This window comes from Uranotaenia lowii, chromosome 1, assembly GCF_029784155.1.
Source record: "Uranotaenia lowii strain MFRU-FL chromosome 1, ASM2978415v1, whole genome shotgun sequence".
Lineage (NCBI taxonomy): Eukaryota > Metazoa > Arthropoda > Insecta > Diptera > Culicidae > Uranotaenia > Uranotaenia lowii.
Window position 1 is genome coordinate 59546745 of NC_073691.1, and position 23438 is coordinate 59570182.

Below are 23438 nucleotides of genomic sequence, written 5' to 3' on the forward strand. Positions count from 1 at the left end.
CCGAAAATCACTCAATTCTCATGAGAGACACTGAAACGTTTTCAAAAGCGAAAAGAAACCTAAATTGTCGGTTGGTTTATCTCCCAGCAGGGCAAAGATTGTGTTTGACAGTGCTGCTCCGCGAATCAAAGAAATAAAATTTGAAAGAGAGACGTTCTTCCTCCAGTTGGACTACTCAACTGATTGGGTAGCTACCTGATTCTCAGTTTCTTTTTTCAATCAATAACTTTTCTTGCTCACTCACTCACTCACTCATTCATTTACTGATCGATGATCGAATGCTGTCTGCCTGAAACATCTTGCTTTGTTGTTGCTGTTATTGGGGAGGACCAAAATAGCACCCCAAACACGCAGGTAGTATGTATGTACAATGTATCTATCGCTATGGCAGAAAGTACGCAGGCAGTATGAACCGATGCAAGGCCGCATTGATTGAGTTTGAGTGAGTGAGTGAGTGGATTTTCGAATTGGATCTTGTATCAGTAAGTGTCTCAATCACTTGTGATACACCAGGTAGTGGGGTTGAGAGATCGACTTAGATGCGAATCCGCTCTCGCTTTACATTGACATTTACATTGACATCGCATTGTCGCTCTGTCGACTTTCTAGAGAACTACAGGCAGCAACATTCGGCTTTGAATTTTTCCAACTAGAAACCTATCATGAGCGTTTCTCCCGAGTGATTTTTGGAACACTGCTTCCGGTTTTCGATTTCCCCCCGATCCAGACTTCCTGGCTGTCGACAAACGTTCCCCAAATACTTAATTACATTTGTAACGGTTGATTTGGCAACTTTTTGCGATTTTGCCAGCTTTGCGTGCGAGTAGCTCGGATTTTCGCGATGCGCGAGCAAAATTTTGATACGCTGCTCTTCTTCCTTGGACGGCATTTTGACAACTGAAGAGTGAATTCCAAAATCCAAATAGGAGCAACATTCTACACACACACACCTTCAAAATGAGGGGTGTTCAGGTTTTTTAAATGCAAAATTGAAAGAAATACGTCAAGTTGATATTGACCAAATTTTGACCGTATCACCCTTTATATTTCATTTCTGTATTTAATATGCGAGTACCTTTCATAAAATTGTTTAGATTTTAAAATACAATATCTTATCATATTATATATTGTTTTCAAATACAAACGATCTTCGAATGTCAATACTCCCATGAGTATAATTTTTCATATGAAATTATTTTAAAAAATTGTTCATATGATTGTTAATTTTCTTAGGGAGCCTTCCTTCAGAAAAACTTTAAACGTCTGGTAATACTTTTAAGCATCAATTTGTGTGGGACTCCCTCTTAAGCTTTTAACTTTCAATACCAAAAATCACCTGGATATATTAAAACTCGGCCATCAATTAAAAAAACCTTCAAATTGTGTTATAATTTGATTCAGTAGGAAATTTTCTGGAAATCACTTATTGTATGAGTTTGTCATATTTTATGTTATTTTGTATGGCAGCCCCCTTCTTCCCCTCCCATAAGCCAAAGGGGTTTGATTCAATTGTAGAAACCATTCCCAACCCTAAAAAACCCAAAAATTGCAAATTTCAAGATGATCAGTCCAATGCTTTTTTACGTAACACGGATAAAAAAACAATAATCAAAATCAAATTTAAACCAGGTGCGTGCAACGCTAAAAAAAACTTTATTTCCAGCAAAAGATTAATTTTAATTTGCTCGGGAATATAATAGGGGAGAATGAGGATACTTCATCCCTGGGGATACTTGATTCCTTAGCTATATCTCGAAACTGGAATGTCTTACAAAGATCAAATGTGCTAGAAAAATGTACCAAAATGAGCAAAATAACAATGCTTGCAGTTTAACTTTTTTAACAAAATAATTGTTTGAGTAATTGAACTTTGTTTGAAAAGTTTCACAAGATGTAACTTGAAGATCTTTTTTCATCACTTTAAAATGTTCCTTACATGGGAAAATTATGAAAAAAATATTTGTTCCAATGTATCAATCGTCCGAGCGTAAAATGAACTTCAAAATGCCATATTTTCGAAGCAATGGAAAACTCTCAACTCTCAAAAAGTTTTCTAAAATGTTGATAATGGGTACAATTGATCCCCTAGAGTTGGCTACAATTGATCCCCCTTCCAAACGGCATATTCTTCTTCTGAATTGATCGTTATGATTGCTGATTACGAAACTACTAATATTTATTCAAAAACTTATATTTATCAAACAATTGTCTGAAGAAAAGAGCAAAAATAATGTTATGCAATGTTATAAGCGGAGACAAAGTTATAGAATTTTCTTCTTATGTCTGCTATAAATTGTGAAATGAGAACAAACATGACCAAAATAGTCAATTAACATTCTATCTTGAGGTTATGCTTGATTTTTATACAAGGATTAGGGCTTCCTGAATAAAAGATCAAGTCTTCTTCAATAGGGGATCAAGTCTCCCCTAACTTCAGAAAAATCGCATTTTTTTTACTCCCACGAAAATGCTTCTAGTTCATCAACGGGTTCAAGTATCGTTCTAAATTTTGAAGCATAGAAATTTGAAGTTACAAGCTGTCAGAAAATGTCAAAGACGGCGAGTTGCTAATTTTTTTCCAAAAAGATATGGTGAAAATTAGAAAAGGGGATCAAGTTTCCTCACTCTCCCCTACTGTATGTAAATGAAAAAAATTGAATTAATTTAAATCTATCCATTAATCGACTAAATCTTACGTCAGAAATGTATTCTGGACACCATTTTTGAATATAGTGAGTAACACAACGTGCATCTTTTCACTCCCACGCTTTACAAAATTATTGAATTCTCTCAGTTTAAAGAACTTGCTCCAACGCCAGTCGAAGTGCTCAATTTTCGGATGTGTCAATTAACTTTCACCTCTGCACTCGCCAGACCACCCTTTCACCAGGAGGTTCAAAACAATTTTGAATAAATTATCCTGGCAAAATGAATTTTCCGGGAGCCATTTTCGCGTGCCATTGACTTTGCAGATTATTTTTCGCCGCTTCCGAAAATACTTGGTACGTACAAACGGAAGCACAGAAACAATTCCGAGCTGTGGTTTTCCCCCTCTCTCTTTTTATTGGGATTTATATCTGGATGGGTCTGTTTTCCGATTTCGAATGTTACCCTCAACCGCCATCGGCAAAAAAAAGAGTCCGCCTTTTCCCGGTTCAGTGCACCTTCTTGGTTTTATTTTGGTAGCAGCTTACCTAGTTTCGTCGTCGGGATGTTTTCTTCTGTTTTTTTTTCTGCTCCGCATCTCCTCTCGGGGTGATTTCAGATGAAAGTCTGAAGCAGTAACTGGATTTGGTTTCACTCCACCCCCCATCCAGTTTTCTTCACATTTGCACCCGAGGAAAGGCTCACTTCCCGCGTGGTTCTTCGGTATTGTCATCAATCCTTTCCAGATTTTTTTTCTGATCCGTCTTCCGATTTGATTCCGAGCACCCTGCGGATGCTCTGTTTTTTTTTTTGCTGCTCATTCGCTTCTTTCCTCCGTTCATTCATTCCGTTGCTACTTTACATGGAAAGAGCTTAGCTTAGAGAGAGGAAGCAGCAGGAGCAGGAAACGACAAAGCATCCCACTGCTCATTGAACCGGAAATCCATTTGGCTAATCTCACTTTTCCGACTCACTCGTTCGCCTGGGAAGCTTTTCCTACCGTATTTTGTTTTAAGTCTTGAGAGCGCACCTTCCACAAGGAAGGTTGCCAGCTGGACTCAAGACGACTTGAAGGGAAATATGCTTTTGCGATCAGCTCAAGTTTGCAATAAGAAGAACTGGAAATTCACTGTGAAAATTTATCTCGATTTTTCAGAACATTGATATATGAAAATATTTTTTTATTTGAAGATCAATTTATAATCACCGAAATTTATGTTTTGTTACAAAATTTCTCGGATTTATCGATGTTAAGTGATATCCTTTTAAGTAAGAACATCTTAAGATAATAGACTGAGTCAATTTGGGGTAAATTTTTAATTTCTCAAAACCTGGGGTCTAGAAAGCTTCGTTTTGGCCCAAAACTTATCCATGATTTTAGCAGAATTTTTGAGTAACGTTTACATGAGTAAATTTGAACTTTTTCGTTTGTATGGGAAAAATTGAATATTTTGATCTGAAAAATCAACATCATTTTTGTTTCTTCTGTGGAACCTAGCCAGCTTATGATTATGATGCCAATTTATAAATTCTCTAAAGGAAATTTTCCGTTGAACAACTTTGCCCAAGACTGTTACTTCGTATTTTGTTAGACAAAAATGTTATTAGTTGATTAATAGGGGCATGCCTTTTGGCAAAGATAAACTCTAAAATCAATTGACATCACTGCTGGGTGCCTAGCGAGGTATTGCATGAGTCATGCAGCGTGACTACTTTGCATGGAACTTTCGCGAAGCAGTGATGTCAATTGAATTTATAGTTTTTCAATGCCAAAAGACATACCCCTGTTAGACTGCTAATAACTTTTTTGCCTAAATAGGTACGAAGTTACAATCTTCGACATAACTGTTCAACGGAAAATTCCCTTGGAGAATTTATAAATTGGCACAAAAACCATAAAAAGGCTCGTTTCCACAGAAGAAACAAAAATGATGTTGATTTTTCATTACAAAATATTCATTTTTCCCATACAAACAAAAAAGTTCAAATTTGCTCATGAAAACGTTACTCAAAAATTCTGCTAAAAATCATGGATGAGTTTTGTAACCAATACAAAGCTTTTTAGACCCCACGGTTTGAGAAATTCAAAAATGACCCCAAATCGACTCAGTCTATTAAGTTAATTAAATTTCGTTAACGGAAAGAAAGTTAGAAGAAATGCTTTTTCTTAAATAACTTTTCACTTATTCAACCAATCTGTTTGAGAAAATTCAAGTGATTTTACATTTTATCGTTAGTTGCTTTGAATATTGAGAAGACTTTTACGGCAAAATTTTACCTTATTTTGCTATCCTGCCTCGAATGTAAAATTTAGTATTTTAAATAGGGGAGAATGAGGATACTTGATCCTTGGGGATACTTGATTCCATAGGTAAATCTCGAAAATGGAATTTCTTACACAGATCAAATGTTCTAGAAAAATTTGCCAAATAGAACAAAACAAAAAACCTGTTATCTCAAAAAAAAAACTTAAAATTTTTGTTTTTGAGTTACGGTCCTTTGTTTGAAAAAAATCTAACAAAATGAGACATTAAGATCTTTATCTACCATTTTAGAATGTTTTCCACACGAAAAAACTATAAAAAAATATTTATTTCAATATGTCAATCGTTAGAGTCTAATATGAACTTCTTAATGACATATTTTCAAAGCAATAGTAAACTCTCGATTTTTTTTAGAAAATTTTTTTTGTATGTTATGGGTTCACTGGATCCCTCGAGTTAAAAAAATGGTTTTCACCAAGGGGTGGATTCCTCGAGTCCAATAAGATAATTTTTCTTCTGAATTAATGTTGATCATTGCAAAGCACGAAATTATTAATATTAATCCGATGACTTAAATTTATCAAAAAAAATTCTGATAAAAAGGACTCCAAAAAATTCCTTTCTCTGAAAGTTAGAAAATTGCGCCTCTAAGTATGCAATGAATCTAGGGTAGTAGACAAACTTAAAGATTTTATTTGTTTGATACCGTAAACTGGGGGAACTTTGATCACTTTCTTCAATACCTAAAAGTTTTTAAACACTTTTCGAGGAGAGGAGTGTAAAACATGATCATTGATTGCAGTAAATTCAAACGACATTGGTGGTTCTAATTGAATGTTTGTTATAAAACCAGATTTCGAGTTTCGGGATAACTTTGACCACTATGGTTTTTATTTACCTCAACATCTTCAAAATTATTGTTTTGCACAGAAGGCATAAACATTAATAACAGCAATTTTTGTTAGAACTAAACTATTTTTTTCAAGGTTTTTATTCAAAAACATTTATAATCAAAAGATGGACAATGTTGCTGCATACATCTAGGGGTAAAAATTATAAATTTTTCTCAATTTTTTTTTTGGCCTCAAAAACAAAGGAAATTTTGCCTTCATGCAATTCCCTAGATCCTTGCACTGTTCCCATGTTCGTTTTTTCTTCAAATTTTCCAATTCAATTTAATTTTTACTGAACTTTCACATAAATCAATCCATTTGCTCCTAAATGCTAAAATTTGATCAGGATAGATGTTTGTTTGCAAGCCTTCAAAAAACAAGATAATTAAGGATTTAAAATTTTATTTTAAGTAGTTTTAAAAATATTAAAAGCAATTAAAAGCAAACTAAGCTGATTTGAAACTCAATTTATAGAATTTCAAACGAAGTAAAAAGGTATTAGATATTTTTACTTTTAACTCAGTCAATGATGATTATCTGCAAAAATTTCATGTTGATCAAAGTGACCCCTTATATCAAAGTTCCCCCAGTTTATGGTACTTATAAAAGTCAAAAGATTTTGCATGATTTTTGTCAAAGCTTAGGGCATCCTGGTTAAAGGATAAAGTCTCACGATTTTTTTAGTCCCCCGAAAACGCTTCTAGTTCATCTACGGTTTCATGCTTCGATCTATTTTTTGCAGCATATAAACAAGACATTACACGCTGTCAAAAAATGCAAAAATCGTCGATCTGCAAAATCGGATGGATTTTAATTTTATCATATTCCGATTAAATAGAAGCGTTTTTTGTTTTTTGGGATCACTACTTTAATATGCCTTTTTTTTTTTGGCTTTTTGAAGCGTCATCTCGCTTTTTGCTCCGATCACAATTTTGGGCCACATTTTTATGTGATGTATCTTGCTGTTTTTCAAAAACCAGCCAATAGGAAGGAACTTATATATTAATTTGGTGAAAAAACGTTCATGAGAGCGGTTTAGCAGTTAAAAATTAGTTTAAAATATTAGCTGCAAACTGCAAATAGAGAAAACTTTTTGCATATTTTATCGATATACTTATTTCAATTACCTTACATACATCTTTTATAAAACAATCTTCGTCCCTATAATATTTACTGCGAGAAAATGTGCATAAAATAAGAATTTTCGTAATCTGTGTATCTGCTATTTTGAAGTTTATCACTTTATGATCTTTTTGATAAAAATCGCCAAGTTATCTACAATATTTTTCCAGAGATTCTTCATATCTGGGATTAGCTCACAACATAATTTTAATGTTTTTTATTTTGAAACCACAAATTTAAAAAAAAATTAAACATTTGAAAACATGGTTTGTCAATTATTTCTATAAATTCATATGCCAGTATTTCGATAGCAACTTTCTACCTTCTTCAGTGAACGTTTTCGATTGAATCACTGAAGAAGGTAGTAAGTTGTTATCGAAATACTGGTATATGAACTTTTCATTTACCGTGGTTGAATTAAAAGGAATCTTTCGATTGCTTTGATTCAGTTGAATCATTCAACCAAGTAGGCTCATACCACAACAGAGTATAAATTCAAATCTGATTGTTAAACTTTGATATTTTGTTCAACTGAATCGCGTTTCAAAAATATAACGACGAATTCTGTTTCGGTTTTCAATTTCCTACTACATCATATTCTGAGGTATGGAGCTTTCTAACTTTATTTTTCTTGAATTCATAGCATCCTAGATTTTAATTTTTATTTGAACTTGGAAAAATGTGCAAGTATTAAATTCACATTAAATGATTTACGAAAAAAAGGGTTTTCGATTTTTTCTGAATTTCAATTTCTACAATAAAAAATGTTAAAAAGGGATTAATTTCTGATAGCTCATACTAAAATCCAATAAAGTGTCTTAATCAGATGTAATTGAAGAAACCAAATTTTCAGATTCAGATTGCATTTTCCAATTAAAATCTGAAGCTGGATATTTATTGGGTGGATGAAAATTTGAACATTGCCACATTTTTGGTTCCAATGTTATAAAAATGACTTTGAAAGGTTTTTGCTTCCTGAACTCGATTTTTTGTCAAATTTTGTCTATCACCTTTAGTTTAGATGGGATTTGGTGTAAAATTACTCGGTCTAGCTAGAGTGACATCAATCTTTGATAATTGAGAAAGTACTCACCTACATGAGAAACAAAAAATGAATTTGAATATATTTTCTATTGTTCATTCATTCAAGGATTCTGATTTTAGGAAAGAATGCATTAAAGTGCTGAATTCCTCCAAAAAAAATACATATTTGACCCAAATAATGTTGTTGCGGAAATACAACGTTTGAAAAAAAAAATCACTTTTAATATTTTTAGAAATTAAACTGATAAATTTAGCTTCACAAAAGAAGATTTAGTTCAGCTTAGTGTTAAAATACTGATGGATAAAATCTAGGACAACTAGGACATCTATGTTGAAGACTACAAGGCGTTTTGACTTAAGCTTTTCAAAATACCCAAGATTTAATTTTGTTTTAAACGATTTAAAAATTCTTGTAAAGGGGTAAAATAACAAATTATAAAATTATATAATTTTTATATATAAGTCAAAATACTTACACGGTCTTTGGGAAAATTGTTCATTGAGTTAAAACTTTAATAACCTAAAATATTGCACCATTGGGAAAAAAAGTGTAAAAACCGCGAAAAATTTCAATATCTTCTTTCCTTCATGAACCAAATCTATGGAAATATACTTTTCTTTAGTGAAAACGTTCATTAAATCGATTGGGCATAGTTTCAGATGCCACACGAGCTTATGAATGGAAACATAGTCCCTTTTTAACCACTTATTCTCCTATATTTTGTAAACAATCCAGAAAAACACTGGATTGGACTACAAAATATTGAATAAAAACGGACTTATCTTGTGTTATTTTTTTAACGAGGAATCGAATGAAGACTGTTTGAGCTACCGAACGCAATGGAAAATGAAGTTATTGCTGATTTTTACCTTGATTCCCTTATATTTTTCAATTATTCATGAAAAAAGTAAGTTCGGTTTGAAAATTATGAATCAATTGAGATTTATCTTATGGGATTTATTTTAGAGAAATCGAACGAAGGCTATTTGAGCCACCGCATCTCGATGTTTTCTCCGATAGCAAATTTGGGCCACCATTTTTCAAGAACCCACCAATAGAAAGGAACGTAAATATCTGGAGAAAAAAAGTTCAAGAGAGCTGGTTTTATGGCTGTTTTTACCCTCTATTCCCCAACATTTTCCAATTTATTCGAAGCATATTTGGATTTAAAAAGTTTAAACCAAATGAGATTAATCTTGGATGATTTTTTTTCTAAAAAATCGAATGAAGGTTCTTTGAGCCACCAAACGCATTGAAAAATGAAGTTATGGCTGTTTTTAATCTTAATTCCCCCTCATTTTTCAAACAGTTATGTCATAGTTCCATTTTCAGAAGGTCTCATTTGTTCCAAAATTTTTCTGTGCGAAATAGTTTTTTTCTGAATAAATTGAAAAATGTAGGGGAATGAAGGGTAAAAACAGCCATAGCTCAATTTTTAAAAGCATACGGTGGCTCAAAAATCAAACTAGATAGGTCTTATTTACTCCAAAATTTTCCAACCCGAACATGCATTTGGTTAACTATATTAAAAACGTTGGGAAATTGAAAATAAAACAGCCATAACTCCAGTTTCCGATGCTTGCTAAAAACCCCTATTCGATTCTTTAAAAAAAATCACACAAAATAAGTCTCAATTCGTTCAAAACTTTAAGTCCGAACAGGCTTATTTTGAACAATTTAAAATTTTAGGGGATTTGAGGGTTAAAACAGTCATAACTCCATTTTACGAAGCGTGTAGTTGCTCAAATAGCCTATATTAAATTTCTCGGGAAAAATCACACAAGAATGGTCTCATTTGGTTCAAAATTTTCAAGTTTGAGCTAACTTTTTTTCATAAAAAATTATGAGAATCGAGGATAAAATCAGCCATAACTCCATTTTACGAAGCGTGCGGTAGCTCAAACAGTCTTCACTTAATGCCTCAAAAAAATCACACAAGAAAGGTCTATTTTTGTTCAGAACTTTCTATTCCAAATCGAAAATAAAGGGAATTTAGGGGTTGAAAAGGCACTTTATTTCTGTTCGTAAGCTTGCTAATATTTGCTAAAAAAAATTCACGCATTTTTTTTTTTTTTGAATTTTCACGTATTTTTTAAAGGTATTTCGAAACGCCTACAAATTATTCAAATTTTGTTTTCAAATTTATGAACCTCGGAAAAAATAAATTAAGTTCAGTTGTGTTATAATTGTGAATGTGTTGGCGAAGCCCCTCGTAAGCTGGTTGAAAATGAAATGTTAGTTCCAGGCTCATGGATATTTTGTTAGTATATAGAAATAAGAAAATTGAAAAAAAGCGGAATGTCATTCGGGAAAATTTGTCAACTTGGGAAAACGTGTTCTACAAATAATAGTTGTGGGATTTTCGGATTTTTTTTATAATTCCGTTTGTTAAAATTCAGTTAAATTGGTTATATCTGGATATAGATATATTCTGAAAAGAAGCGTGAGTTACCAACAATATTGTAAAGAAAAGAGATTTCCAACTTAGCTTTATCATTATAGTTGGTCATTTCGGCAGAACGATTTCTGAAACACGCGAGGAAGTGAAATATTGCCATTAAAAAGTTTTGGTAAGATTTTCACAGAATCTCTGCAACCTAATATACTTCATTTTACTGCCTTGATCCGAACAGAATGTGTTTTTTGAGTTCTGGATTATTTTAGTCTATAGGGGTGAATGAGGATACTTGGTCTGAGGCTAACTTGATCTAATGTAATGTTTAAGAAAAATATGTCAATTGGAAAATAAATTTTAAAATATATTTTTATCTGAGTTATTGTTCTTTTGATGTGACTTAAACATCTTTTTCAATCAATTTAAAATGTTTGGATGTTTTTTTTTGGATCATTTTTTTTTCCTTGTAGGGGAGAGCCCACTGCGACCAGTAGTTGATCTATTGTGGTAATTACCCCGCGTTACTGTATGCTATCAGGCTCACCTGCACTATGGGTTGAAGTGACAGTTGATTGCTGACTAGGCATTTTATCCCAATCGGGTATGATATCAAAGATGTATGATATAACCTTCTTAGGGCTGATATTCAACCATATATCTTGTGCGCTTATTAACTTTGCCCCAAGAACACGCTCTCTCCTATTAAGGAGGGCGCAGCAGTTGCATAAGAGATGCTCTGCAGTTTCTTTTTCGAACCCGCAGAACCGACAGTCGTCGTTTTGAATAATGTTTATCCTTTTGAGATGCTGTTTTGTTGGACAGTGTCCTGTCAATAGACCAGTGTAAGTACTTAATTCGTGCTTACTTAAGTTCAACATGTTTTTGGAGAGTCGTGCGCTTGGTTCAATGAATCTTTTTGCCTGAGTTGCTCCCTCTGCTGTTCTCCAGTTGGAGACAATAGTGGTGCTTTCCCAGTTCTTGAGTTCCATATTCAAGGCACTCCTAGATACTCCGCAGAAAGGTTCAGGTCCAATTAACAGGCCCTGGGATCCTTCCCTAGCTAGCTGGTCTGCTTCTTCGTTCCCTAGGATACCGCAGTGGCCTGGAACCCAGAATAACAATACTCTGTTCCGTATGGCCAGGTTTCTTAGTGCAACAATACACTCCCATACTAGCTTGGAGTAACATGTGAAAGTACTTAGTGCTTTTGGGGGCTTGTGATATAGCTCAGTTGGCAAGTCTGTTGTCTCCTGAGCCGATGTCCGTGAGTTCGAGCCCAAGAGTAAACATCGAACACAGTTGTACCGGATAAGTTTTTCAATAACGATCCGCCAACTGTAACGTTGATAAAGTCGCAAATGCCATAAAGATGGTAAAACGACTATAATCGAAACAAAAAAAAAAAAAACTTAGTGCTCGAAGAGCGGCCTGACTATCAGAGAATATATAGATACTTGTGTACCTGTATCCTCTTTTCAAACAGGCTAAAGTGCATTCTAAAATTGCTTGAACTTCTGCTTGGAACACTGTTGGCCAGTTTCCCATAGGAATTGAGATCCTGAGTCTAGGTCCGAACACCCCTGCCCCAGTTCAATTATCCATTTTTGACCCATCAGTAAAGAATTTTATTGATCCGGAAGGAACCGCAGGTCCACCTGACTCCCACACGTCCCTATCATTGATAGTTACATTGTATGGTATGTCTAGATTGAAAACGGGTTCCATCCAGTCATCGTTCTTTACAATAAGTGAGTTTATTTTAAAAGTCTTTAGGATTTTTAGGTGTCCTGTAAGATCCCCCTTATAGAGAGTTTTGTTTTTGGAGAGTCTCAAGGCACTACGTTCTGCCTCTAACTCAATAAATTGATGTAGTGGCAGGATATTTAGTAGTGCATTCAGAGCCTCGTTTGATGTGCTTCGCATAGCGCCAGTTATAGCTAGCGTTGCTATTCTTTGAAGCTTCGCTAGTTTCTTCCGGGCCGTAGCTTGCACAGTTTTGGTCCACCATACTAAAGAAGCATACGAGATTTTGGGTCTTATTATAGCTGTAAATATCCAATGGATAATTTTAGGCCTTAGTCCCCATTTTTTCCCTACTCCCTTGAGGCAAACCCATAGAGCTGTTCTAGCCTTGGCTATTACATGCTCTATCTGCGGATTCCATGATAGCTTTGAATCTAGTAAGATGCCTATATATTTCACTTGTGATTCGAAGTTTAGCACTTCCCCGTCTAATGTTAGTGGTTTTAGTGCAGTTTTTCGTCTCGTAGTGAATGCTATCACAGTAGTTTTGGAAGGGTTAATGTTCAGTCCCTCTTCCCTGCACCAGAATAGTGCGTAGTTAAGTGCAGATTGCATTCTGTTTGACAACACATTCTCATATTTTCCCCAAACTATTATTACTACGTCGTCTGCAAAGCCAATAACTTCGAAACCCATAGATACAAGTTTGTTTAGGAGGTCGTCCACGATCAATGACCACAACAACGGTGATAGAACCCCACCTTGGGAACATCCCTTTGTTGGAGTGGCTTTGATTGTAAGTCCTCCCAAGCTTGCATAGATGGTTCTATTTATAAGCATGGTACTAGTCCAGTCAACAATTGCCGAGTGGCATCCTCGTCTATTCATAGCTGTTTCGATTGAACTGTGTGATGCGTTGTCGAATGCCCCTTCAATGTCTAGAAAAGAAGCGAGTGCTATTTCTTTTGCCTCTAGGGTCTTTTCTAGTTTTTGTGTTAAAGTATGTAAGGCCGTAACCGTTGACATACCTTTTTTGTAAGCGAACTGGAAATTATTTAGCTTACTTGAGCTAAGATACTGCGATTTAATGTGCTCGTCAAGTATCTTCTCCATTATTTTCAAGATAATGGATGTCAGACTTATAGGTCTGAATGCCTTTGGTTGAGTTTTATCTTTTTTCCCTGGTTTCGGGATGAAGATAACACGCACCTTTTTCCACTGAGTGGGAACATGACAGAGGGTCATACTGGCGACGAACATCTCTACCAAGGCAGGTATTACCATTTGTTTTGCTTGCTGTATTTGGATTGGTATAATTCCATCTTCGCCAGCAGCTTTAAATGGCTCGAATGTACTTATCGCCCAGTCAACCATTGACGGTTTAAAGATTGCGCGCGATTTGCGGAGAGCTTCCTCGCGTCTGACATTTCGTCTGGGTCTTCCAGCCGGAGTGTCTATAATCTCTGTCCCTTCAATGGATCCTGGGAAATGCGTACTTAGTAGTAATTGAAGTGTTTCTTCTGGGTCTGTAGTGTAGTTCCCATTATTTTTCTTCAATTGACCCAGTCCATTTGAGTGTTCTTTAGATAGAACTTTCTGGAGCCTGGCAGCTTCTGGCGTAGATTGAACGGATTCACACATGTGCCTCCAACTACTTCTCTTAGCTTTACGAATATTTTTATTGTACTCAGTTAGAGACTTACGATAGTCATCCCAGTTTGAGTCAGCTTTTGCTTTGTTGAAAAGTCTCCTTGTTTTTTTCCTTAACTTTTCTAGTTGTCTGTTCCACCAAGGAACTCTTCTGTTTGAAACACGTTCCATCAGTGGACAGCTTGCTTCGAAAGCGTATATGATCTTATTGGTAAAACTGTTTGAAGCTTCCTCTAATTGCTTTGTTGTTCGTATTTTCACATCCAACAAAGGTTTACAAACTTCAAGTGTGTGTTTGTAGAGATCCCAGTTGGTGTTCCTAGGGTCTCTATAAACGTCCCTGATTATTTCTCCTCCCACTATGTCGAATGTAATATGTCTGTGATCAGACAGTGATTCTTCATCCGACACCTCCCAGTTATTTATTTTCCCTGGAAGCAGTGGTGTGCATATAGTTAAATCGAGGACTTCTTGCCTGTTCGTCGTTGTGAACGTTGGTTTGTTTCCCTCGTTACATATTTCAATATGGTTTTGTGAAAGAAACTCTAATAAAGACTCACCTCTATTGTTGATGTCTGTACTTCCCCACAGCGTGTGATGAGCGTTAGCATCGCAGCAGATGAGAAACTGCTGGTTTTGTGCCCGGCATTTTCTCATGAATTCTACTACCATCGGTGGGGGTATATCGGTGCTATCTCCCGGGAAATACGCTGAGGCTACACTTACCGTGTGCTTACCTTTCGGTGTCGGTATTTCCATTCGTATAGCCGTGATGTCTCCGTCGATAAATTCTGTAAAGGGAGTAAATTTAATTCTTTTATTAACTAGTAGAGCAGCCCTTGGGCGAGCGCTTCTTTCGTCGTAAAGAATCTTACCATTCGGCGTGTAAAGCCCTTGTACCTTACCCTTGTTAACCCAAGGTTCCTGGATAAAGGCAAGGTCCAGGTTTTCGGAGGCGAATCTTCTCAGTAGTGTACTTGAGGCTCCTACAGCATGATGAAGATTCGCCTGAACACATTTTAGGGTACTCATTTTTGGGGTTTTTTGCCCGTGGTGGTGGGGCAAAGCACCGGCTTTTTGCCATTTGCACATGTTTGCTTTTCTCCTTTTGGTTTGCTCCATGTGCTAGGGTTTCTTGATAGTTTTTTGTTTGCAGGTTTGTTGATGGTTACTTTACCTTTAAAACTGGTCATTCCACTCGGGTCTGGTTTAAGTTGATCTTGTTCCAAGCATGGGCCCATGTTCAACAACCTAGTCCCTTCCGGTGAGCAATCTGCATTGAATTTACTGGGGCTATTCTCATTTTTCTCGTTTGTCCCTGAGTCTTGTCCCTGGTCCATAGATTGGCCCTGGTCCTTAGACTCTGGTTCTTTGAGATCGAGTGTTGCCGAAGTATTTCCTTTGCTAATCGACTCTCCTTCTGTGGGTTGGACCTGGTCTGTCGTCGACTGGTCCTTTACAAGGCCCTGCTTTATCGGTGGTGTTCCCTTCAACAGCTCTGCTTTCTGGATTTCTCTTGGTTATTTTCCAGATTTTACTGGAACCAAATCCATAGTATATGACGAAGTTCCTCTTCTCCAGCTCTTTCATCGAGGTTTCGTCTACGGTGAAAACCACTTCGAGAGCTTCGTTCTTTTTGTGGATATCGTAGAATCTCCAGCTTTCAGTACTAAGCTCATCATTTTGGCTTTCAATTGTAGCCTGAATCGTACCGATATCGTCCTCGGCAGCTCCAGGTAGGTGAGCCTTCAGGATCTCCGATCTTGGGATTTGATTATCTCCAACGGCGACTAGCTCAGCTCCTACCCATGGCTTGATTGATGGAGTAACTTGCTTTAGCCAGTCCGATGTAGCCTGGTCAAGACACGTCACAACCATGAAACCTGATTTGTACGAACATTGAGCGAACTTCGGTTTAAGTTTCTCCTGTCTTTGACCGAGAACAGCCCGTTTAATCGCTTGCTGTACCATTTTCAGTTGTTCTGTTTTCAGCTGTGTGCTGGGGTAATCTTTGGCTAATATGCCTACCCTCACAGAACCAGCAACCTCACTATAGGAGGGTCTTTGCTTGGACTTGCCTTTAATTTTCTCTATTGGTCTCATTGGGCGTTTGGCCCTATGTAGACCTTCACGACCCTCATTGGTCTGTGGTCGAGCTTGCTTTGATTCGTATGGCTGTCTCGCAGGGGCTTGTGGCCCTCTGGCCTTCTTGGCTCTCGATTTTTCCACACTGTTTGAACCATCGTTATCTCCACTGCGCGCCCGTTTTACATTTTTTGCAGGGGGCGTATTTTTCTCAGTGGAAATTAGGCACATTGCCTCTTCATATGGTACGTTCTTGGCCATAAGCTTTCTCAGCCTTCTCTTGGCCGCACCACTTAGCTGCCGTGTGTCGAGATTTTTCTCTTTTTTCGGCATTTCTGCTGTTTTGATGGTGACATTAACCCCATCATCGTCGCTCTCGTCGTTCATTTCCGCAGGTGAATCTAATGCGGAAGATGAGATGGATGGCATTCCCGTGAATGACTCGTTAGAGAGCTGTCTTTCGAGTTTACCTTCTGTGACTTCCATATTATCCGGCTGAGACGAGCAGTCGGCACTCGTATTGTTTTGTGTTTGTTTGTTTGTGTACATATTTTGATCCCACGAGTAGCTAGCGAAGTAAAGGTCAGCTGTGTCAGTGCCCTGCTGTAACACAGTAAGGTCTGTATACTGTGGGGTGCGCCCTGGTGCCCCACAGGTTCCGTTAGCGACTGAGATTCCCTCCAGCCATACATCCTATCGTCACGGTGCCTTAGGATTGGGGCACCTCCTCACTTTGCTATTGTCGAGTTGACAACATTGCCCGGGCTTCGCCGCCAGCTGCGTGTATACTTTTAGCTGGCTGTCATTTGTGATCATATGACTCGTGGAGGCGTGAGGTAGGAACGAGTGAGGACCAGAATTATGTTTGTCATTCCTTCCAGGTTGTCAACCCACCATTTGAAGCCCATTTGGATCATTAAAAAGGTTTTAATTCATGTACGGGATAATGTATAGTTCTAATTTTTGAAGCCTAGACATTTGAAAATACATACTTTTATAATCTGTAAAAGACAGCTAGATTTTAAATTTTTCAAAAAAGAAATTTTTCAAATCAGAAAATGTTATCGAGTGTCTTCATTCTCCCCTATCGCTAAAATACATTTTCAGACGCTTCTAAAGGCCAGATAATGTATTTTAAAGGTTTGATCCCAAATTAAGCTCAGAATTGAGAAACAAAAATGCTTCAAAAGGCCAGAAAATGTTTTTTTAAAATTTTGATTCCAAATTAAGCTCAGAATTGCGAAAAAAAAGCTTCTTAAGGCCAGCAAATGCATTATTTGGAGAAATTCGGTGCAGGGAAGCGCAAGTTACAGCTGATTGAGTTCGGGGCCGACTGTTACTCAACCTTCAGCCTTTAAGTTATTAATGAACTCACTTATTCAACTAACACTCCGACGGAGTGGAAAATTTTGAAAATTTCGAAGTACACCAACGAGGAAAAGTTTATGATTTTTATATAAAATTGGAAATTTTCGAAGCTGCCGAAATTTCCTTTTTGTCGGTCCCTTAAAAACGACACCGTGAGAAGAACATCCTTGAAAATAACGTTTCCTTAACAATGAAAGTGAAAATAGAAAACCACTCATGGTTACCCTTTTTTCTCGATTTCAGAACCCCGATGAACTACAAAGTATTATGGTGAAGGAAAAAAGCAAGTTGGTTGCAAATGTGAGATTTTCGAAACGAAAAACCCCCCTTCTTGGCATCGGAAAATTGCAGCGCGGAGAAAAATAGTTATGCCGGAAGTTATCTAACCTTGGTAGTTGGTACAGCCGAAGAAGAGAACAACTATTGAGTGAAAAGACACAGCGGCTGGAAGTTCCCAGCACCTTAATCCCCGAACTTGGTTGCACTTCCGTTCCATAGATTATTGTAATGACTTTTGATGGTGTTGTGTTGACTGATGCCAATCAATCAACAACAACGACTTTTCCATCTTCATCGTCGTCGTTAGGTGACAGAAATGTGTCCCTAACTGGAAAAGAAATTCTGAGAGGCCATCAACTTCCGGCTCCAGCACCAGTGAGTTCCACCTTCGGATTGGCCAGTGCATCCGGACTTCCCAGGCCAGCCGTTCTCTACTATCGGCCAAGTGAAGACGATAACTGTTCAGGTGATTCTAGAACTACCGCAAATGGAGGAAATTTTCAAACCCGGCAACTGCTCGTTCGGCAAGTGAATTGGAATTTTTACACTGATTGCAAAGACGATTATCATCATCAGACAGGTGAACGTAGGCTAGAGGCGGGAGGAAGCAGTCCGACGCTTCCGTTTCCGTCCCTGCTTCCCCAAACGGAGGAAGCGCTGAAGGTTTTACGAGAGATCGATAACAATATTGCTGCCGTCGGAGGCTTGGACGAAAATGGATTCGGATCACTGCTGGTAAGTTTTTGGATCGGCGTTGCAGCAGACGCATTTGGTTAAGGTCGGGATGCAGTTTACAGGACATATGTATGTAAATATGGCTTCCAATGGCTTTCAGTTTCCTGTAGAAATCTCTCCTTGTTTTTGGGTCAAAGATTTTTTTTTGTTTTTACACCCATAGAAGAGGTTGCAAAAATCCAAAGCCTATTCAGCAAATCTTTGTACCGAAAATGCGTTGGAAAGTGTACTGTATCAAGCTCCCAAGTAATAAAATGATGCATAAACACTTCATTCAAGGGAAGCAAGAAACATATTTTATGGGTTAATCATTTTATTTTATAATTCATCCCTAAAAATATATATTGAGAATTGAACTCACTGCAACATCTCTTCTCGACTTACCAGTCCGGTATCTTAACCAGTGTACCATCTGAGTCGGTTAGCAAACGAAAGTTCATTGGAATAGTCCTTCATAGTTGAAACGTGCTGTACTTCTCGAAATAAGCTCTCAGCAGTGTTTGGTTCAAAGCGTTATAGCCGCGTTTAAGTTCTCACGACGATCGATCCTTGGCTTCATAATTGCGAATTAACTCCTAGAAGTTTTTATCCCTTGCATGATGCTAGATCTGCTTTGAGCAAAAATATCTAATGTGATTCCAGTAGTATCGTTTTTGAAGTTTGTTTTGGCGAAAATATTCATAAGTTGTTTTGTTATTTCTTGAATGAATTCTGCGGTTATTTTTTCTGTGATTGTAGTTTTGTGTGGGTCATTTTGTATTTGTTTTTCGTGTATAGTGACTGGTTCTCCGATAATGAGTTGTTTTGTTTTATTTATTTTTGGCTGTTGATTATAGAGAGTTTCGAGTAGGCTTTGCTTGGGTGCGGACGCGTTTTTCTGTCTTTTTGTTGCTCTACAATTTTCAAAGATTTGTTCTAATGGTTTTAGAAAGTGAAAGTGAAATTTGCAAGAAAACAGAAAATTTCTTTTCGTGTTTATAGAAAATGATATATGGAGTGGAATTAAATAATATTGGAGTGACTTTTTGGCAGGGAAAAGCTGAACGTGCACCAATCATGGATGTCAAAATTCGGTGAACGGTAAACGGATTAGATCACAAGAACAGGAAATCCCGGTAACAGCACGGATAAAAAACTCTACAGGTTGTTATCAAAATTCGTATGGTTGGTTCATCTGTATCACATATTTTTGGTTGAACCCATAATATTGCTTTATCAACATCGAAAACTACAAACAAACTAACGTTTATGTTAAGTTGATGTGGCTGTAGAGGATTTCTCAACTGCATATCGCTAAAATAATTTAACAGCTAGTAGATTTGGCTATATTTTCCTAGTCTACGTTAAACTATCTGATGGTTATTTTTCAAATATCACTGATGGTTGACTAGACCTCGAATTTCGTATGAACAAGCAGGTAAATTGTCAGACTTTGAGGAAAAAAGTCAGTGTTTATTTCTAATGAAAGAAGTCGACAAACACGAAGCGGAAAGGTAAATATGATATGCATTTTTTCAGTTGATTTTCTTTACAAAAACAATATTTTAATGTTTTCAGATACATAAAAAGATGGTTTACTTCGGCCCCCGAGGGCCAATCCGGAAGGTCGAATAAAAAACAGTGATGATCAAGATCAAATCGCGTAAGTATTCTTAAGTTATTTGAAATTTCAGCACAATCATATTTTCCCTATGACTTTTATTTTCTTTCAGGGCACCGGCTTTTCAATTTCCAACGAAAAAATTAACAGCAGAAGGAAAAAAAAAATCAAACAGTGCAGCTGGTCAAAATGAAAAATCATGCCACTGATCATAATATAATTAAATAAAAAAAAATAAATAAAAATGCGTTTCGTTGTAAACAACAAAGAAAAACAATGCATTATATCTGTTCACATTAATTATATTAATGTTTTAAATCAATGATTTCTCACGTTCACGGGGAGCAGCATGTACAGTGGAAACAGCCATACGAATGATTGAATGAAAATTCCTGTTGGATTCTTAGCATCGATGCGATCGCTAAATCAACCATTTATCCTTTCGTGGCAAAGTGTCATCTGATTGTTGTTTTGATTGTTTTTTCGGGTCAGAACCAAACAACCATATTTATGTTCATGTAGACGCGTAAAATAACTGATAAATCTATATATTTTTCTCCGTGAGCTTTCTGATTTTTTTTTGCTATACCTTCAATCTCCTATGGCTTTTGCTGCTTTGCTTTTTTACATTTTTAACGCTTAAATATGTGGATTGTGTTAATATTCTCTGTAGAAGCCTCTCCACGGGTTGGTTTTGTGAGTCTATCTTATTCATTATTTTAAATAACAATGCCATACTTTACACAGTACCGGTGGAAAATCTAGATTTCCAAAAGAAAGAATAGACAACAATTTTTTTTGAGGTAGTGCAAATAGTGATCATCACAAGTTCGGTTTCCACGACCGAGGAATTTTGAATGTTTTTTTTTTTTTCATTTTTCTCCAGCAGGTGGTTGTAACAGCCATCGACTGCTTTGATCATTAAAATTATCGATGCAGAAATCCAAAATACAGAGTAAAACATTCTATAGTTTTCTATTATCATAATTTCACATCACATTTTTTTTAATAATAACAATTTCATTTTAATTTCTTTTGTGAGGGCTGCGTGCGCGTGAGTGTGGTCACTGTATTGAATGCTGTTATTGTTAGCAAATCAACACGTTTCTGAATAGGATTAGGAATTGTGCAAATGCATTGAATGAAAAATTTATCAATATTTTGTGTAATCATGTCCAGGTTACAGAAAATTGGTTAATCGGTAATTGTTGTAAGCTTCCTATTTATTTTTGTTATCGTATCGTTTTTCTAGCTTCCGTTATTTTTTGGTAATCAAAATCGTAATCTGTTTATTATTTAATGTTTCAAGTAAGGAGTACGTGAGCTTGTCAGTTACAAACTAAAGTTCAGGTTAAGGAAATGGGATCATGAAGTTAATTATTATCAAATCAAAGTTGGGGGTGAGAACAACGAGATAAACGAAATGTAGTTGGTTGAAAGGTAAGATGGAAAAGTATGTACAAATGTGTAACTTTTTATTCATTATATATTTAAAATTGCTTAACTCTATTCTTGGGATTAAAGGGGGGTAGGACAGGGCATCAAACGAGCGGAAAACTGATATACAATGGATTTTGGGTTTGAGCCAGCCGGAGTATCTCGGCAAATTTGGAATCATGAATAGATTACTTAGGTTTTTTTTTCAGTATTCTTTATTTGTTTCGAACAGTTGGAAGGGAGTGAGATGAGTTAAACCTGTCCCAAGCCAATGGTAACGGACCCCTTGGTTGTGCTGCAAATATTGTTGATGAGTTCGGATTTCAGGGAAATTTCTTTCCGTCTCCAGTCGACGGCATCCACCAACAAGCACAGAACGCTTAAAACACCAATAACAGTAATTTTTTTGTTTGGACTCAAATGAATTTTTCTGCGTTTTTTTTTTTCAAAAACAAATATACTGAGGTTTTTATTTACGCGGTTTTTTTTTTACACGGTTTTTTTTACGCGGATTTTCCAATTAACGCGGTTTTTTTTACGCGGATTTTCGAATTAACGCGGTTTTTTTTACGCGGATTTTCGAATTAACGCGGTTTTTCAGAGAAAACATTCTAAGACTTTTTCAAAGGAAAACACTTAGAATCTTTTTGTAGTTGGGAAAATCTTAGCTCTGAGACTAAGAACGTGATACATGAGATCTGTGACCTGAGACCTGAAATATGAGACTCGAGATCTGAGACATGAGACATGAGACATGAGACCTGAGACCTGAGACCTGAGACCTGAGACCTGAGAGATGAGACATGAGACCTGAGACCTGAGACATGAGACATGAGACCTGAGACATGAGACCTGAGACATGAGACCTGAGACCTGAGACATGAGACATGAGACATGAGACATGAGACATGAGACATGAGCCATGAGACATGAGACATGAGACATGAGACCTGAGACATGAGACATGAGACCTGAGACCTGAGACATGAGACATGAGACCTGAAACCTGAGACATGAGACCTGAGACCTGAGACATGGAACATGAGACCTGAGACATGAGACGATCTGAATTCCACACTGTCAAATAAGCCTCACTATATTCTACTATTCTATTAATCTAATTGATTTTGTTTTTTATCTTGAAAATAAACTATCATTGTACGTAAATTTTTAAATAATCATGATTCTTACGCGTTTTTTTAGTAACGTGCTTTTTTGCGCGAGTTTTTTTTATTAAAATGGATTTTTTACGTGGATTTTCGAATTTCGGGGTTTTTTTTACGTGGATTTTCGAATTAACGAGGTTTTTTTTTACGCGGATTTTCGAATTAACGCGGTTTTTTTTTACGCGGATTTTCGTATTAACGCGGTTTTTTTTACGCGGATTTTCGAATTAACGCGGTTTTTTTTACGCGGTTTTTTTTACGCGGGACGAAATACCGCGTAAAAAAAAACCTCAGTGTATGTATACTCAAAAGCTGGACAATGTTGCTGCATACATTTAGGGGCAAAAATTATAAAAATTTCTCAAATTTTTTTGTCCTCAAAAACAATTTTGCCTTCATGCAATTCTCAAGGTCCTCCCATTGTTCTTATATTCTTTTATTATTTAAACTTAACCATTTGATAGGGTTTTAGCCATTTGTTCTGTACAGGCATTCTCATAGAAAATTTCCGTTTTTTGTAATATCCAAAAACTATCATAGAATGACCTTAAAAAAAACTCTAAAATTATACTTATTCAAAGGAAAAAATGTAACTTTCATATAAGATAACCCATTTACTTTTGAATTTCATCATTTTATCAGAAGAGGTGTTTGTTTGTGAGTCTTCGAAAAACCGATATTTTAAAATTTTAAAACTACATTTTAAGTAATATAAAAAAAATTTCCAACTACCAACCGAATTTCGCTTTTTTTTGAAACTCAAATTATAGGCTTGCAAACGTGGAAAACAGTTTTCAGATATTTCAACTTCAGACTTAGTTAATGATGATTATCTGCAAAAGTGTCATGTTCATCAAAGTTCCCTCAGTTAACAGTAATTCTTTTTCCAGACCTTTTCCATTCAAGCGCAAGGTCAAAACAAAGAAATGTTTATGATTCTCATTTTACTTCTTTGCGTTCGAGAGAGCAAATATTTAAGATAAGTGTTCGATGACAATTGCTGTAAAATT

The 23438-nt window shown here is 36.4% G+C and overlaps 1 protein-coding gene across 2 annotated transcripts in view; it reads left to right on the plus strand.

Annotated features, from left to right (window-relative positions):
• LOC129737982 (uncharacterized) overlaps window positions 1-23438 on the plus strand; it is a 368340-nt gene that overhangs the window by 87720 nt on the left and 257182 nt on the right. For both annotated transcript variants that reach the window (XM_055729166.1, XM_055729159.1), the window contains exon 2: window positions 17455-18225. In XM_055729166.1, coding sequence (XP_055585141.1) covers window positions 17719-18225 — 507 coding nt within the window. In that variant the 5' untranslated portion in view covers window positions 17455-17718. The remainder of the gene's footprint in view (window positions 1-17454; window positions 18226-23438) is intronic.